At 40.4% G+C, this 17,301-nt stretch overlaps 1 protein-coding gene across 5 annotated transcripts in view; it reads left to right on the top strand.

The window, feature by feature from the left end:
* The window catches only part of LOC149212335 (pre-mRNA-splicing factor ATP-dependent RNA helicase DEAH1-like), a 425,880-nt gene that overhangs the window by 27,505 nt on the left and 381,074 nt on the right, over positions 1–17,301 (top strand). For all 5 annotated transcript variants that reach the window (XR_016250762.1, XR_016250761.1, XM_089391822.1 and 2 more), the window contains exons 4-5: positions 14,202–14,387; positions 14,633–14,701. Coding sequence is in view for 3 of the 5 variants with exons in the window: in XM_089391822.1 (XP_089247948.1) it covers positions 14,202–14,387; positions 14,633–14,701 (255 nt within the window). In the remaining 2 variants the exon portion in view is untranslated. The remainder of the gene's footprint in view (positions 1–14,201; positions 14,388–14,632; positions 14,702–17,301) is intronic.

Below are 17,301 nucleotides of genomic sequence, written 5' to 3'. Positions count from 1 at the left end.
CTTGTACTGCGGCCCATGGTTCTGCCACTGCCACTGCTGCATCTTGTACTGCTGCCCTTGGTTCTGCCACTGCCACTGCTGCATCTGTACGACAACTCCCTCTGCATCCGTGCTGCTGCTGGTCCTTTCTCCCAGCACTACATCCGCACTGCATCTCCTCTCATCATGCTGCATCGTGCTGCCCACCATTGCACTGCAACTCAGTTACTGAGAAGTAAGTAACTGATCTCCCAATTCTAACTTCCCTGTTGGGCTAGAGACCCTCCTGATGCTGAAGCTTCCTCTGCCACTGACAAGTGCTCCCTCTCTGACCTCTGCGCTGCTGCAACAACTCCTTGCATCTCGCACCATTGCACACCTCTCTGTGCCATCTTGCACTGGTGCAACACTCCTGTGCCTCTCGCATTGCTGCAGCCTGCTAGCCTCGTGCTGTCTCAGGACTCCTGCACTGTAGCTCTCTCTGCCGCTCCATCCGCATCCGTCTCTACCCGACTCAGCCAGCCCTGCTACTCCTCTTTGGGGTTCCCGTAGCAAGGTCTAATCCAAGAGGCTGGTTACCTCGAGGATTCTGCCCCTCATCGTCTGTAGTCCGCCTGACTACAACTCGATGTCTCCCCACTTCTGTTCAAGTGGTGCGTGTGTACTCATGGCACAATCATCATCTGTCAAAATTTCCTTCTCTGCCCGTGTTGGCGCTGCCTTTGTCTTGGAAGACTCTCCTTTACTTTTCTTCCTTGGACACTGGGTCGCATAATGACCCAGCTCCCCATAGTGGAAGCACTTGATCTTGGAGAGATCTTTCTTCTTCCGCTTTTCCTAGTTTCCCTCAGATGCTAGGGCCATATATTCCTCCTCTTGCTTGACTTTGATCCCCTTGCTGCTGCTACCTGTCTTTGACTGCCGTCTGATCTCTTTTTGGCGAAGAGCTGCCCACATCTCGTCCCAAGGTGGAAGTGTTTCTCTGCCCAATATACTCTGGACAAATACTTCCCAGTCTTCTGAGACAGCATTTAGGGCTGTCCTCACCATTAGCTCTTGATTCGGTGTCGCTCCTATAGCAGTCAACTGGTCTCGGATCTCATTTAGTCCTCCGAGGAAGGTGTCAATCGATTGTCCCTTCTTCATCTAATACGACCTCATCTGATTCTCAAGCAGCATTCTTCTCTGCACAGAAGTATGCTGGTACAGCTTCTTGAGAGCCTCCCACATCTCAAATGTCGTTTCCTTCTCGGCTATATGTGGTACCACATGATCCTTAATCCCATCAAGGATAATGCCCTTGGCCCTTGCCATCGCCTCCTCGTACCTGTCATTATCACTGGGGTCGACTGGGACAACTATTACCTTCAAGGCGAAGTTCTTGACATGATTCCTGTCAAGCACGGATAAGATTCTGGCCTTCCAGACTGCGAAGTTCGATGCTTCGTCCAGTCTATCCTGGTCTCTTACCCCGTGTAGTGCCATGATGCTCCTCTACTTCCCTCTTGGAAGTTCTCTGTTCGACTCCTTTGAGTCTCTACTTCCCGTCTGGAAGTTCTCTTCTGGACTCCCTTTGAGTCCTGATTTCCATCCTGGAAATCCTTTTGCTGCTTGTCGAGATGCCCCCTACTCTAATCGACTTGTGTAGCTGCATTGCTGATCCGGGTTTCTCAGCTAGAAATCCTCGGTAACAACACCTCTGGCCCTGCTCTGTCAGGTACTATTTTGACTACAGTATCTCACCAGCTCCACTTTGCAATATTCTTGCAACCTTCTAGACCCTAGCAACTACCTTTCTGTGAACTGCGTCAACCCCTCTCTGCCTCACGCTGGCTCTGCGTCACCCCAGATGGGTCTGCGTTAGCCCTGGGATGCCCTCCGTTAGCCCTCTGGCCCTCTACGTCAGCAACGCTGGCCTTTCTGGGGCTTTGCGCAACTCTCGGCTTTCTTTGCGTGGCCTTGGCTGGCTCTGCGTCACACTCCTTGGCTTCTGCATTGCTAGAAACAACTTTTGTCACCTCGGGACAATTGTTTTCTGCTGCTATTGCTCCGCTTGGCTGATGTTTTTTAGCCCTCTTGTGATTTGCAATCACGCTCTGATACCATGTTGAAGTTTCTAAGTTTACTTAGTTAGAAACCCTTCATGCACTTTATCTAATTTATTCCTACCTACTTGTTATTTTTCCTCAACAAGTTATTTACAAAGTAAATACTAAAAATAAACACCAGTGCATGCTCAACATATTACAGATCAACAACTAAAAGAAACAAGAACAAACACACCATATGACACCATTATTTTTGGACTAATGTCCTCGGAAAAACCCAATGTGGGAAAACCGATGCAACTATCTGAGGGTTTTCTTATTAAGCAATATCAAAGTACAATCTGGGTGCCGAAACTGGCCTACCCAACAGAGAATTTCCTTGGCAGTAATACCTCTCAGTTTCTGACAAATCTACTGGCTGAAACCCCGGATAATCCTTCCGGCAGCTACTCAGCACCAATCTGCCCCAGAAACCCCAGCGTCTGCCCAATCTGGATTGCGTCAGCCTCTCCTAGCCCAACGCTGGCCTTGCGTCAGCCTATCTTGGCCTGCGTCAACCCCAGGAGGCCCTGCATCAACTCTCTGAGCCTTTGCATCAGCTGTGTTGGCCTCTCTGGTGCTCTGCACAGCACTTAGTTGCCTCTGCGTGGCCCTGCTTGAACACTGGCTGCTCCCGCGTCTCTCTCTCTGGGTGCTCTGTTGCTCTCTCGACACTATCTCTGCCTCTTTATCTCTCTGTACTCAATGCCCCTCCGCTGCTCTCCCGATCACTGATTCTATCTCTCTTAGCAAACCCCGCTCTAGAGAATAGAATGACTGATCACTCTCTGGTGTTTTCTCCAAGTGACCCTCAAGCCTCCTCTTATACTTTTCCTGTTGACATATCAACGGCCGATATTAAGTCCCTAATCAATGGCTAAGATTAGATCTGGCTTGATCCATGTCTTCTGGACCATTTTAACACAGTTTCATATTAATACACATTAATATTTTTTTCCCCTAACTTTAGACTTAGGGACTCCATTAAAAATATTAATTATTTTAATATCTCCCGAACTGTTTAGAATCTGCCCAAAGCCTTTCTGGGTATTGGAGATCTCATGTGCCCCAACCTTTCCACCAAATTTCGTGGTTAGAGCACATCCGATGCTACCCCAAATCAACAATGAGCTGCTCTTATAAGGTGGGATCAACGTCCTTGTCTTCTGATGCATCATTCTTCTTCCAATTGGTGATCATTGGAGTAGCCATGGGTCTATAGTCCATCCTGAATCTCTTCAGGGTTTTTGTAGCATATCTTCCTTGCCGAAGGAAGATCTCTCCCTTTTGCTGCCAAACTTCCAAACCCAGGAAATAATGCATTCGTCCCAAATCCTTCATGTCGAATTCCGTGGCTAGATTCTTCTTGCAGTTCTCGATGAGCCTGGATGATCCTGTCAGGAAGAGATCATCCACATATAATACTAAGATTAGAGGCTCATTCTCTACAACCAGATAGTAGAGATTTGGATCTGCGTCACTCTTGACAAATGCCATTTTCTGTAGGTAGCCATCGATTCGACCATACCATGCTCTAGGTGCCTGTTTCAGCCCATACAAGGCTTTCTTCAATCTGCATACATGAGACTTCTTCTCATGTGTTTCAAAGCCCTCTGGTTGTTCAATGTATACCTCTTCTTCTATCACTCCATTTAGAAATTCCGTTTTGACATCCATCTGATGGATCTCCCGCCCCATCTGTGCTGCAAGAGATATCATGGTTCTAATAGATGTATACTTGGCTACCGGGGCGAAGGTCTCTTCGTAGTCAATTCCTTCCTTCTAAGCATACCCCTTAGCCACAAACCTGGCTTTGTATTTCTCAACACTGCCGTCTGCAATGTATTTGATCTTGTAGATCCATCTCGAACCTACCCCTGATCTGTCTTGAGGCCTTGGCACTACCTCCTAGACATCGTTTACCATTATGGAGTTGTACTCGTTAACCATCGCATCCAGCCAAACCTGATGTTGAGCTGCCTCCTAAAAGTTGGTAGGCTCCCCATCCTGAGTTACTAATGCCTGATATCTATCTGGCTGTTTTCACTCCCTCTTATTGTTCGTTGGCACACCGATGAAGTCCTCTGCATCTCGCAGAATCTGACGAAGTTCCCTGCTCGTTCTTCCTCTGCTAGCAAGTGCTTCTGTTAGCTCCTCCTCATCCTGTGATTCTTCCTGACCCGAGGAAGAATTCTTTTCTTCCGTTGGTTGAAGAGGTTTGACCAACGGTTCCTCTTTTGACTGCTCCTTAGAAGGCATTTCTCGAGATTTTCTGAAGGCCTTGTCCTCCATGAACTTCACATCTCGTCGAACTACTACCTTCCTGCTCCCTGGAAGATAGATTTTGTAAGCCTTAGCATTTTCGCTGTATCCCACTAGATATCCTTTCTCTGCAGTTTGATCCAGTTTCTTCCTCTTTTCTTCGGGTATGCGACAATATGTTAAGCTCCCAAATATCTTGAAATGACTGACTTCAGGCGTCTTCCCTGTGAAGACTTTCTCTGGAGTAATCTTGCCCAATGCTCGATGAGGAGTTCTATTTTGAACATAGACTGCTGTGTTGCATGCTGCTGCCCACAGAAATTTGGGCATATCCTGATCATACATCATCGCCCTAGTTGCTTCTACAATAGTCCTGTTCTTTCTTTCTGCTACTCCATTCTGCTCCGGATTGTAAGGAGCTGTCCACTCTCTTTTGATGCCCTCCTTAGTGCAAAAATCAGTGAAGTCCTTATTGACATACTCTCCACCATTATTTGAGTACAAAATTTTTATTTTCTTCCCAGTCAGATTCTCCACCAGAGCCTTGAACTCTTTGAATTGACAAAAAACCTCGTCCTTGTTTTTTCAGAAAATAAATCCAAGTTTTCCTTGAGTGATCATCAATGAAAGTAAGGAAGTACTCGACACCACTAAGAGCTTTAGTGGACATGGGTCCACAGATATCTGAGTGTATCAATCCTAGTACACTCTTGGCCCTGTTTTTACTTCTAAGAAATGCTGCTTTGGCATACTTTCCTAGAGCACATCCTCTGCATACATCATCTCATTTCATACTAAGATCCGAAATTCTTATTATAGTTCTCCTGAGAATTCTCAGAGCCCCATGGTGCAAATGTCCCATTGTTCTGTGCCATAGTTTGTTCAAATCCTTGTCTCCATGACTGCCGATTAGTGCCATTGGTGATTCTAGTTGTAGTCTGTACAACCTGTTACTTTTGATCTCGATCTGCACTTTCTTTTTCCAGCTCGGGTCTTTGACGTATACATTCTCCTTGATGATGAAAACGTCATAGCCTTTGCGTTGAAGTTGCGACACGGAAAGTAAGTTCATCTTCTCCTCCCGATAATCTGAGAAACATTCACGGATTCCTGTCATATGCCAAGAGGCCTCACTGTCTATATACCATACCTCTGATGATGCAGAGCTAGTCACACAAGCCACTTCTTCCAACCTGAAAGCCAACATAGAGAAATCGAAATCACTTTCTCTTATGCAATTTTCTGAAAATTTGTGCGAGTCTCTTGACGTAGATGCCTTTGCATCATGGTCTTGACCCATAATTGATTTTCCCTTCCTGTCTTTGATTACTTGCTCTGATACCATGTGAAAATTCTATCACTGCAACAACTGATTTATTTTACCTACTTATTTCCCAATAAGTTATTTATGAAAATCTTTCAGTAAACATTAAAATAAATTTTGCTGCAAACATCACATCATAATACAGAAATAAACACATGCACAAGAATTGACACAACTATTTGGACAGTTAGTTCCCGGAAAAACCCAATGTGGGAAAACCGGTGCAACAAGGGAGGATTTTATTATTCAACAATTCTTCAGTACAATTGGGTGCCAAACTGGCTTACCCAACATAGAGAAAATTCTTTAGCACTTCTCCCAGTCTCAGCGTCAGCCTGGCTGACCTTTGCGTAGCTCCCAGACCCTCTGCGTCAACCCTACCTCTCTGCGTCAGCACTGGGCCTCTCTACGTCACCCACGCAGGCCCTCCAGTGACTACGCAGTCTGCTGCCTCTGCATCTACCTGAGAGGCTCTGCGTCTGCCTCTCCAACCTCTGCGCTGTTCCCTTGGTGCTGTTCCTGACTCTCTGTTCCGTACTTGCTGCCTCCTGCTGCTCTCCAGACCACTAGTTCGAATTTCTCAGCTAACCCCGCTCCAGAAATCGAACTGACTGGTCTCCCTCAGTGTGTTCTCTAACTGACCCTCAAGCCTCTTCTTATACTTTTCCTGTTGGTCCTTCAACGATCGAGATTAAATCTCTAATCAACAGCTAAGATTAGATTTGACTTGATCCATGACTTTTGGAACCTTTTCACCCAGTTTTATATTAATACCCATTAATATTTTATTTTTCCTAAGTTTAGACTTAGGAACTTCGTTAAAAATACTAATTATTTTAATATCTCCCAAACCGGTTAAAATCTGCCCAAACCATTTCTGGGTCTTGGGGATCTCATGTGCTTTAGCCTCTACCAATTTTCAAGGCTAGAGCACATTCGATGCTACCCGAAATCAACAAGTGCAAATTGTTAGAACTGAGCTTGCAATTTTGCTAGTTCTCTTTTATATGTTTGGCATTGCAAACTGATAATCTTTGTTGTTATTTTTTTTACAGCTCATTGGTGGATAGATTGTTGCATTGAGGCACCATAATTACAAGAATTTGCCATCAGAGTTCTGAGTCAACCCTGTAGTGCTTCTTCTTGTGAGCTCAATTGGTCAGTGTTTGAGCACATCCACAACAAAAAGAGAAACATGTTGGAGCATGAGAGGTTGGAGAAGTTGTTTTACATCTACTACAACCTTCGAATTCTCACAAAACAAGTGCAACCAAAGGATACAGATCCAATTGTATTGGATACTATTGAATCTTGATTTATACTCTGATTGGGTTGTGGAGGAGGAGGCCCCTGATTTGAGTTGGCTTGATGAAGAGACTGAGGATCTCTCTAGTTTGCCATCTCAAATGGAGACTCCAAATACACCTGCCTCACAGTTGCTTCAGCCTTCCGATGTTACCACTAGCTCCACGAGGGCTTATTCTAGGCGTGGTTTTCCATGAGTGATGAGACTCAAGATTGTTATGAGACAATCATTTATTGCTTCAGCCTTCCGATGTTACCACTAGCTCCACGAGGGCTTATTCTAGGCGTGGTCGTCCATGAGTGATGAGACTCAAGATTGTTATGAGACAATCATTTATCATTTATGACATATGTATTTGAATTTTGAACTTGCTGACATTTTTGATTTTAATTATAGAATCATGAGTCCTTTTCTTACTCAGTATGTAAATGTTTTGCTTACAAAAATCGAATATGTTATGTTGCACTTTTATAGATATGAGATGATGTTATGAATTATTGCATATATTGTGGTTTTTATAACTTATAACGATTGGAATTGTCATTATTTTATTTTTTGTGCTTCAAATTGACCATATTTTAAGTTTTCTTTGTATTTTGATGAGTCTTATAAGGGTCGTTCCCAAGTCTTATACGAATCGACGAGTCAATGTCGTGATGAGTCTTATACGAGTACGAGTTGTGCAACATTGTTTCTGAGCCCCATTGACTTACTATTGTTGTCATTTGTCTTCCATAGAATTTGACCAATTTTCACTGTTAAATTGTGATGATCTGAAATGTATCATTGACAATGAGATGGTTTGTTTTAAGTGACCCTATGTTCAATGTTTAGTGCTTGAAGGGCTTTAAAGCAGTGATGCGAAAATCACGATTTTATCGGAAAATTGCGATTTTAAGTTTTCCTCTATTTTATCGCCCAATTTTTTAACAGTTTTTTTCGTAAAAAATCGTGAGTTTTTGAAATAATCGCGATAAAAACAAAAAAATCGCGATTCGATGCATAGTTATCGCTAGGCCGGCGGACAACAGGTTTATAAGGCCAAAAAATGATTTTTTTAAATTCATTTGGACAGACAGCGGCAACGACGTGGTTTGGGAGTGACCTAGGAGAAAAACCTTGGTCGATTGGGCGCTGATTGGAGGAGAAAAACAGATTGAGAGCTAAGGAGGAGAGGAATTTTCTCCAGCAAACCGGTATGGGCACCAAATTTATGTGTTTTGTAACTTTGTTTTGGTTTTTTTTTTTAATGTTTTTGGTTGGGTTTGGAATCTGGATAACCCATTGTTTATCAAATATTTCAATGGGTTATCAAATATTTTTGAATTGATTTGATGGGGTTTTTGTTTGTTAAATTGTCAAAAATTCCATGTGTTTTGTCATGTTACTCATGTATGTAATTTTTTTAAATTTTTGTAACTTGTAATCCTTATTTTGCCATAGGTTCACCATTCAACTTCAAAGTTCAAAGTTCAAACTTCATCTTACAAATTTAAAACTCAAGAGTCAAGAGTTCAACCAAGTTACAAACATGCCAAGGAAATTGGACCCTCTGTGGGAATTTGGTGAACTTGATGGAGGGTTTGATAGAATAAACTTGTCTTGCAAGTTGTGTGGGCAGCATATGTCGGGGGGGTTTATAGATTGAAGTATCACCTTGCACAAATCCTTGGATTTGATGTAGGGCCTTGCAAAAATACAAATCCGGAAATCATCCGAAAAGCCATGAGATCATTGGAAAATTTAGAGCACAATAGAGAGGCCAAAGCAGAAATGAAGAAGCAACTAACAAAGACTGTGTTAGGCTCAAGTGAACAAGGAAGTGGCACTGGTTCTACTTTAGCATCAATATCTACAACCAACCCGGTAGCTGCCTCATCATTTTTTGTTCCTAGAACCACGCCTGGTTCACAACCATCTATCACTTCAATGCTTAAAAAAACTGAGAAAGAACAAGCTGACAAGTTGTTGGCCAAATTTTTCCTTTGGAGTGATATTCCTTTCAGCGTTGCAAGGAATAATCCATTTTTCCAGCCTGCTGTTGATGCTATTGCAACTGTTGGCCCAGGGTACAAAATCCCTTCTTATGATGACTTTAGAGGCCGGATTCTTCAAAATGAAAAGGTTGACTGCACCAAAAGATTGGAGGAGTTTAGGGCATCATGGGCACAAACAGGATGCATTGTGATGTCAGATGGTTGGACCGACCAAAAGGGGAGAACCCTTATAAACTTCTTGGTTAGTTGTCCCAAGGGGACAATGTTTATGAAATCTGTTGATGCATCTTCACATATCAAAGATGCAAAAACTTTATGTGATTTGCTGGATGTGTTTATTTTGGAGGTGGGTGCAGAACATGTTGTCCAAGTCATAACGAACAATGCTGCAAATTATGTTGCTGCTGGCAGGATGCTTATGGAGAGGCATCCTACTTTATTTTGGACACCTTGTGCTGCACATTGTATTGATTTGATGTTGGAGGACATAGGGAAAATTTCCTTTGTCAAAGATATTGTTGAGTCATCAAAAAGCATTACAAAATTTATATATAATCATACATTTGTGCTTAGCTTGATGAGAAAATTCACCAACAACAAAGAGTTGGTGCGCCCTGCCATTACACGGTTTGCCACCAGTTTCATATCTCTTCAATCCCTCTTGAATTCTATGTGGGATGTGAAGAGAATGTTTCTTTCAGAGGAGTGGCGTGCTTTGACAATCAGTCACAAACCAGAGGGAGAGGCCATATGCAGATTAGTTTCATACCAGGAAGACTTCTGGGCGGGAGGGCAGGAGGTGTGCACTGTTACTGAACCTTTGGTAAAGGTTTTTCGATTAGTTGATGGTGAGAGGCCCGCAATGGGCTATTTGTATGAGGCCATGGACAGGGCCAAAGAATCCATTCAGGCCTACTATGATGATAAGGGAGATGAGGGGTTTTTGAGACAATTCCTCCTATGAGAAGTGATTGATGAACGATGGAACAACACACTCCATCGTCCCATTCATGCTGCAGGGATCTAGCTGAACTCCGCATTTTCTTACCTATGTGGGTTCGTATTTGATGCTGAGATCATGGATGGATTCTTAACCTGTGTTCAGAAGATGGTGCGATCTCCAGCAGAACGTACAGAAATCTCCATAGAAATTGAGACATACAGGATGGCAGGTGGCACATTTGGCTTTGACATGGCTGTGATTGATAGGACGACTAAAATGCTAGGTATTTTTTAGTTTGTTTCAAATTTCATTGTCTCTTCAAGTTCATAACTTCATACTTTGCTTCAACTTTCAAATTTCCTTTTTTTTCTTATGTTTATTTAAAATTTTATTTGTAATTTTGTTGTAGATGCATGGTGAGAATGTATGGTGCCAGGGTACCCCTTTTGCAAAAGCTTGCCATTCGAATTTTTAGCCAAACATGTAGCTCCTTAGGATGCGAGTGCAACTGGAGTGTATATGAAAAAATACACAACAAGAAGCGCAACAGGTTAAACTTAAAACTTAAAATATTGTAAATTTTCAAATAATTTTTTGAATTCATGAAACAATATTTTTTTATAATTATTATTTCAAGATCTTTGTACAGGTTGGAGTCCCAGCGACTTAATGACATGGTCTACGTCTACTACAATCTTCGATTTTGGGTGAGGCAACTTGAGAGTATACCTGATATGGAGGCCATCTCATTGGATGGGATTGACACCACTGCTGCATGGAGGGTTGAGGTAGAGAGGCCTCTCATGGAATTTACTGATGATTGGTTAGAGCAGGAGGTAGTGGAGGGGGAGGAGGAGGAGGAGGAGGAGGCGGAGCAACAGGAGGAGGAGGTGACACCACCTACCCGGGCTACCCCTGCCACCAGTAGAGGACGTGGTCTACCTCCTATAGCTCCTAGTTCTTCAGCTTCTAGAGCACAACAGAGTCCACTGCCAACTCCACCAACATCTACATCTAGAGGGAAAGGGAAAGCTATTGCATTTTCTCGCAAGAGGGGCAGAGGAAATCAATAGTATTAGACTTTAGTTATTTGGTTCATTTCATTGTATATGACATTATGACTCATGATATGACTCATGAGATACATTATTATATTTTCTGTTGATATTTTGAGGCTGAGTTGGGGCTTAGGAGTCAGGACTTACTATTCAGGACATGATTCACTGTTATGTGTGATGTAGCGCTAGAAATGATATTACACATCTTATATATTAGTTCTTTTATCATATTTATGTGTCAATGTATTTATTTTATGTTGTAGATGTTTTAGATATTAAAAATTTTGAAAAAAATGAATATTTTTGTATTTTATGATTTTTTTTTCCGATTTTCCCGATTTTTTCCGATTTTTTCTCCTCGCCGATAATATCCTGATAACGATTACTGCAACATTGCTTTAATGCCTTCCCCAAAACCTCGTTGCAAGTTTGGCTATATCATGCCTTAGAAGTTTCCATGCGTGCAGAGCTTTTGGTTCTGTATGGGGAGCTTGAAGCTCTGCACTTTCACATATCACACACCATTTAGAAGTAAGGTGCATGCGAAGTTGGTTGTGTGTAGACTCGTAGAGCCAAGGGTGCAATAGAGTGGAGGTAATAGCCTTGCGTTGTGCACTTTTCATTGGAAGCAATAAGCTACGTGGTAAGCAAAAGCCATGCAACAATGTGGTACACTAGTAGATGGAGTGCCAAGCAAAAAGCAAAAGACAGGTTATACTGATCATCTTACCTGCACTAAAAAGCAGTCTCATTGCACTCGTCTTTTTACAAGGATCAATAATATCTAATCATCTCTGACTGAAGTCCCTAGATCTCTGGATATTGGAAAATGCAAACTCAGTCAACTTGACTTAGTTTGAGTTTGAGTCCAAGTTGAATGAGTTTAAAAACATTGGATTGAATATGTCTCAACTCAAATGAACAACACTGAGATGCAATGGCTCACATACCGGCAGTAAATTTTCATGGTAATGTGCTAGCAATAATGAATGTTGAGTGTAGCTTCCACTTCCTCCACAAACTCTTCAACGAAAACGTTCCTTCAAAGCCTGAGATCAATAGACTTCAAACAGAAACAAGTTTGGGAAAAGAAGGCAAATGCTCAAGAGGAAACCCTACTTTCCTTTTTAACCCAACCAAGGGCTTAGATTTGATCACAAAATTTTATGACAAGGAATTGCTGTATGGTGACTTCAAACTATGGTTTTAATCATTATTATACTCATGCATTTGGCCATCCTCAAATGCATTGACTGATTGACATAGTAAAGTGTTTTTTTTGTTTGGCATATATGCTTGGTATTGACACTTTACAATAGCGATTCCATGTTTACCATAGTCATGACACTGGCCTTGCAATACTTGTACTATTTAGCTTTTTCAAAAGCATGAATACGGTGAGGTATATAAAGGCAAGACACACAGCAATAGTGATCAATAAATCTTTTACCATATTGCTTGAGAATATGAGCTGGAGACATCAATCTTGTTGATTTCAGATTTTATTTTAGGTGCTCCTGTACATGCTCGCTTCGTTTTTGGCTTCAAAACTAACTTTGATTGCTCACTAATTATGTGTGCTTGTTCAGGTAAAACAACTCACTTCCACGTGGGCTAAGACACTAACAATATCAATCAAATCAGTGTCTTCCGTCATCAAAGCCACAATTCAACAGCATTTAAAGTTTGAAGACTTTCACATGATGCTTGTGCTAACCTGAACTAAGCCATCCAAATCATATAACCATTTATTTTCAACCAAACCACTTCATCATCATGAGAAATAAAAGCATTGAATGCACTGGAACAATCATCTGACATATCTTTCTCGTTGTTTGATTAAACAACCATGATATATAGGAATGACATCAAGATTCAAAAGTATTTCTTCTCATCAGCATCAGAGCAACAGTAGATCAATCTGCTGTAACATTCATTGATTCAACTTATTTCACACTAGAAGGAACTCCCAGTGGTTGCCTAGTAGCTTGATAAGATCGCAACTTTATTAAGGTTCTGGAGTTAAGTAAAATTTTGTTATAAGGCTTCATTGCGACACTTCACAATTGTTGGGATGTTGACTATTGTGGGAGTCAACAGAATCAATGACTGATTCCACCACCATAGTTTTGGAACCTATCTCGAACTAAGGTCTTGTACACCCTTCCTCAATGCCAACACTCCAAGAAAAGAGTATTTATGTGAAGAATACAATATGAAAGATTAATATCTCCAAGATCTGGAGCAAAGTACAAATGCACAAGATCACCAATAACTTAGCATCACACTAGCTATTATATCCATGATCAGTCTCTCCACAAATGTACAAGATGTACAATCAATACTATCCTCAATGGATAGCAGTGGAAGCTCCCTCTATCTGTAACAATCACTGAAACTGAGCAAGGTAGCCATTCCTGTAAACCCTTTAGTCACACCTCAACCAAAACAGATCAGCCAATAGTCATTGATCATCAATCTATCACAGAATGAATTATCTTGATTATTTTTCTCCAGATTAAATACAGTCTCAATCCTGATAAGCTATTTCTAATATTTTGAAATAGGATGAACAAATTCACCACCAAAATTTTTCCAAGAATGAACAGATATGCACTCACCCTTTTTAATTATGAATACGAGAAAATGGCCACAATCAAGTTTACCTGGTTTTAGAGCACATGCTATAATAATATAATTAACTTGAGTTCTGCATAAGGGAAAGCTTTTCAGTGCTTCTTGTACTGGTTTTGCACCATTGACAGGCCATGAAAGATAAAATTTCTTCTTATATGTTGCAACTGTGCAAATAAACTTTAGTATCCTATATGGGTCAAGTCTGATTCAGGTCTACAGAAATACAGAAACAGATCTTGTTCTGCTGCAACTTCTAAACCTTTTGGTTGCCTGAAAACACTAGACAACTGGTATTTTTGTTAGCTCTTTTTGGTTCTGTTGTGACTTGTCTATTAGTTTATGCTTTTCCCTATAAAGCATATGCATTCAGCTTTGTGTTCAAGGTTTCATCATGTTATCACTCAATCTTGTGTAGATGGAAAGCAAACAAACTGTCAAATTTAAATTAGAATACTCTTTTAACTGTTTTTCTGCCTCTAATTAAGTTTCTTATTATAGAGGCATCAGAAACTTGAGCTAGGGTCGCTGCATTTGTTTGTGGGCAGAGAAAGCATAGAGGCTAGTAGATGCTACTTTCTTCATCAACGCTTGATTGTGTTTATGTATAGGCCTACCAGCAAGCTGAGAGAGAAGCAGCTGCATTTGTGAGGAAGCAAAAAGAGTATGCAATCTTAGATGCAGATGATGATGATGAAGTTGCTACAGTTGCAACATCTAATGTATCTAAGAAAGATTCTCGTCAGAAACACATTCGAAGGAAAAGGCAGCCTGATGAAAGTGATGACGATGAGAAGGTATACTGTTTTTCTATAATATTTTTGTGATTGCTTTTTCTTGTTTGCTTCTTTACTTTGGAGGATATGCTTTAGCTTTAGACATGCTTGGTGTCCAAGGAACTAATAATTCAGTCTCAGTTATTCATCAAAGCTGATGATTTCAGAGGTGCTCAGTTGTCTGAATGCTTTATTTTCAGAGTGGTTCACATTGTTGAGTTCAGAAATTTTTCTATTTTTTGTTATTGATGGCAAATATATTGCAGGTTGTTATAAGGCCAGCAAAAATAAGACGGGGTGGAAGAAGTTCAGATGAAGACGATGAAGATGAGGAGGCAAGTAATCACAGGACTTTAGAAGTGAATGATCACGTACACTTTAAACTATGTGGTAGTAGTTAGATAGGGAATAAATAGTGAACATACAAATAATAACTAAATTACTATGACCATTTATAACTAGGCTCTACCTATCCAAAAACATCCTTTGATGAATATAAATATAAATTATATTGAAGTTTGAACTATGGATCAAACATATATTTTTGGCTTTTGAAAATTTGAATTATCATACAATGGGGGTGTGGTTTTAACTTTTGTCTGCAAATTATTACATTCTATGCTTCGAGTTACACATGTAGCATCACATCAACTTTTCTCTCTGGGCTATTTTAGAAAGGGGGAACTGACAGAAGAAAAACAAGTCAACCTGTGTAATAGTTAAACTATTCTATTTTTATTTCCTATCTGTTACATGGTGTCATACTTTTTGTATATTTACTTCCCTTGTCAATCTCACTGTCACGTTGTGTTCTATATCCTACTCATATTATTTTTATTGGTTATGTCTCTCTACTCTTCTGATCCATTTGAAATGAACTTCCTGCCTGTCTTTCATTGTGTCTATATTCCCCAAGTGTTATTGTAATTCATGCTTTCATTCATTGTATTTTTTACATCTTTTCGCCTCCCTTGCCCTTGGCCACAAGACTCATGAAACTTTGACATCATTGGCCCCATTGTCCGACCTCCCTCTATCACTCTTTTTCTCTTGACAGGTTCTTGGGTTGGGTTGTTCACCATTCCAGCATTTGACAAACTCACTTAGTGTTTTGTATCACTGTACCTTTGTCACAGTTTTATACATATGTTGTGATGTTATACTTATGTAGTTTCTTTCTTTGTATTATTTTCATCATTTTCTATGAGTTGCGCTGGCACTTCCACATTGTATTCATACTAGTTGTACTGTTTGGTCCCATTGACCTACTTTTGTGGTCAGCTGTTGGGCATTAATAAAATTATCTTATCTTATTTATACTGTACAACCAACACTGCTTGGTATATAGGCTTTGATTAATCTTAAGTTGTTTTGATTCATTAAACATCCTCTTATCCCATCAGTTGAAACTTCTTATCATATTTCTGGACTCTGAACAAGTCCTGTAGCAGTATAGTGTCTTTTACCTTTAGGAATAAAATTAGACATTACAGTCTCTCGCTACCAATGAGTTTGTACCCATTATGTTAAATTTCCTTGAACCCAGCAACCTGGCAATCTACTATCTAGCAGATTGTTATATATCTACTAAATAAAAAGCATGACTGAGATCTTAACAAAACTTAAATATTGGAAATAAACAAGTAATCTCAATCACACATTACACTCAAAAGTTTTCTGCTCAATCAAATCAATTCTTCATTAAATCTTCAGAACCTACTCTGGCTCCGTTACTGGGATAATGGCCCTTTGTGGAAATTACATATACTACAATAACCTGGATATGATCTAGCTGATCAAGCCTGAGACCTCTTGTGGTTGATTGGATTCTCCTTGCATCTCCTTGCACCTTCCTCGGACCTGGCACATGTGGAGGAAAGTCCTCCACCCAATCACTGAGATGTCCTCATCTCAGTGTCTTGTGCTCACTCAATGTGTCTTCTCTTGTAACCTAGCCTTTCTTTTTTAAGCTTGAGTTATGATCGAATCCACAACCCTAATCTCTAAAGTGATTGACAGTTGAGATTAGATCTCAACATCACTTGAGATCGACGTTTGAGATTCATCTAATTCACTAATGCAAAAACCTTTGCATTTCATTAGATTAACTCACTTTTGTCTTATAAAAGAAATTACTTTAATCACTAAAGTAATTGCTAAGGTTAATGGTATATTAGGCAACTTCCGCAGGCCTAGACACTTAGGTCTGTGCAAAAGTACCTCCCTGAGCTACAAAACATCAACACTTTATTGTCTGAATTTTGGACAAGGCCATCATGCTGGTTTTATGCTTTTGTATTCTTTGTGCTTAGCCATTTCTTTCATGTGCACGCATTTCCATTTCCATTCATGTCATCATTCCAAAACTCATTCATCTTTTACTCTTAAATTAAGTCCTTGATGACAGGGATATTCCTATGATTTTGTTTCCCTTAGAGTTCTGTCTGTAACTCACTAATACTTTATTTATCTCAACTCTGTTCTATTCATCCTACCTTGTGACTAGGTTCTCTTCTGAAATTCTCATATTTTAGTTAAAGTTATCAGAACCAGCCCCGAGGGTCAGACTGGGACTGAAATAGAACTGGACCAGAACCAACCAGTGAATCTGGTTTATTATTAGTTGTCTAAAAAGTTACAAATTTTAATAAAAAATTATTTATGTATATCCATGTAAATCGAAACAATTATACACCAAATATCCAAGTTTGCTCATGTATATAGCATGTAAGGTTGAATATAGAAAAATGGCACTGAGTGTGATACATATGCAAAACAAAATACATATACATCAAGGTTCTAAATGGCCTCTAGATTCCAAAAACCATAAAGCGACAGCCTACAACCTACAGGCTACACAAATAACTACATACCATCAGATTCATCCCCACCTAATGGTGCCATTGTAAATAACTTGCTCAATGCCATGCAGGTC

Source organism: Pinus tabuliformis, chromosome 1_1 (assembly GCF_031772625.1).
Source record: "Pinus tabuliformis cultivar Carrire ecotype Pingquan chromosome 1_1, CPIR1, whole genome shotgun sequence".
Taxonomy (NCBI): domain Eukaryota; kingdom Viridiplantae; phylum Streptophyta; class Pinopsida; order Pinales; family Pinaceae; genus Pinus; species Pinus tabuliformis.
This window is presented reverse-complemented; position numbering and strand designations above follow the sequence as displayed.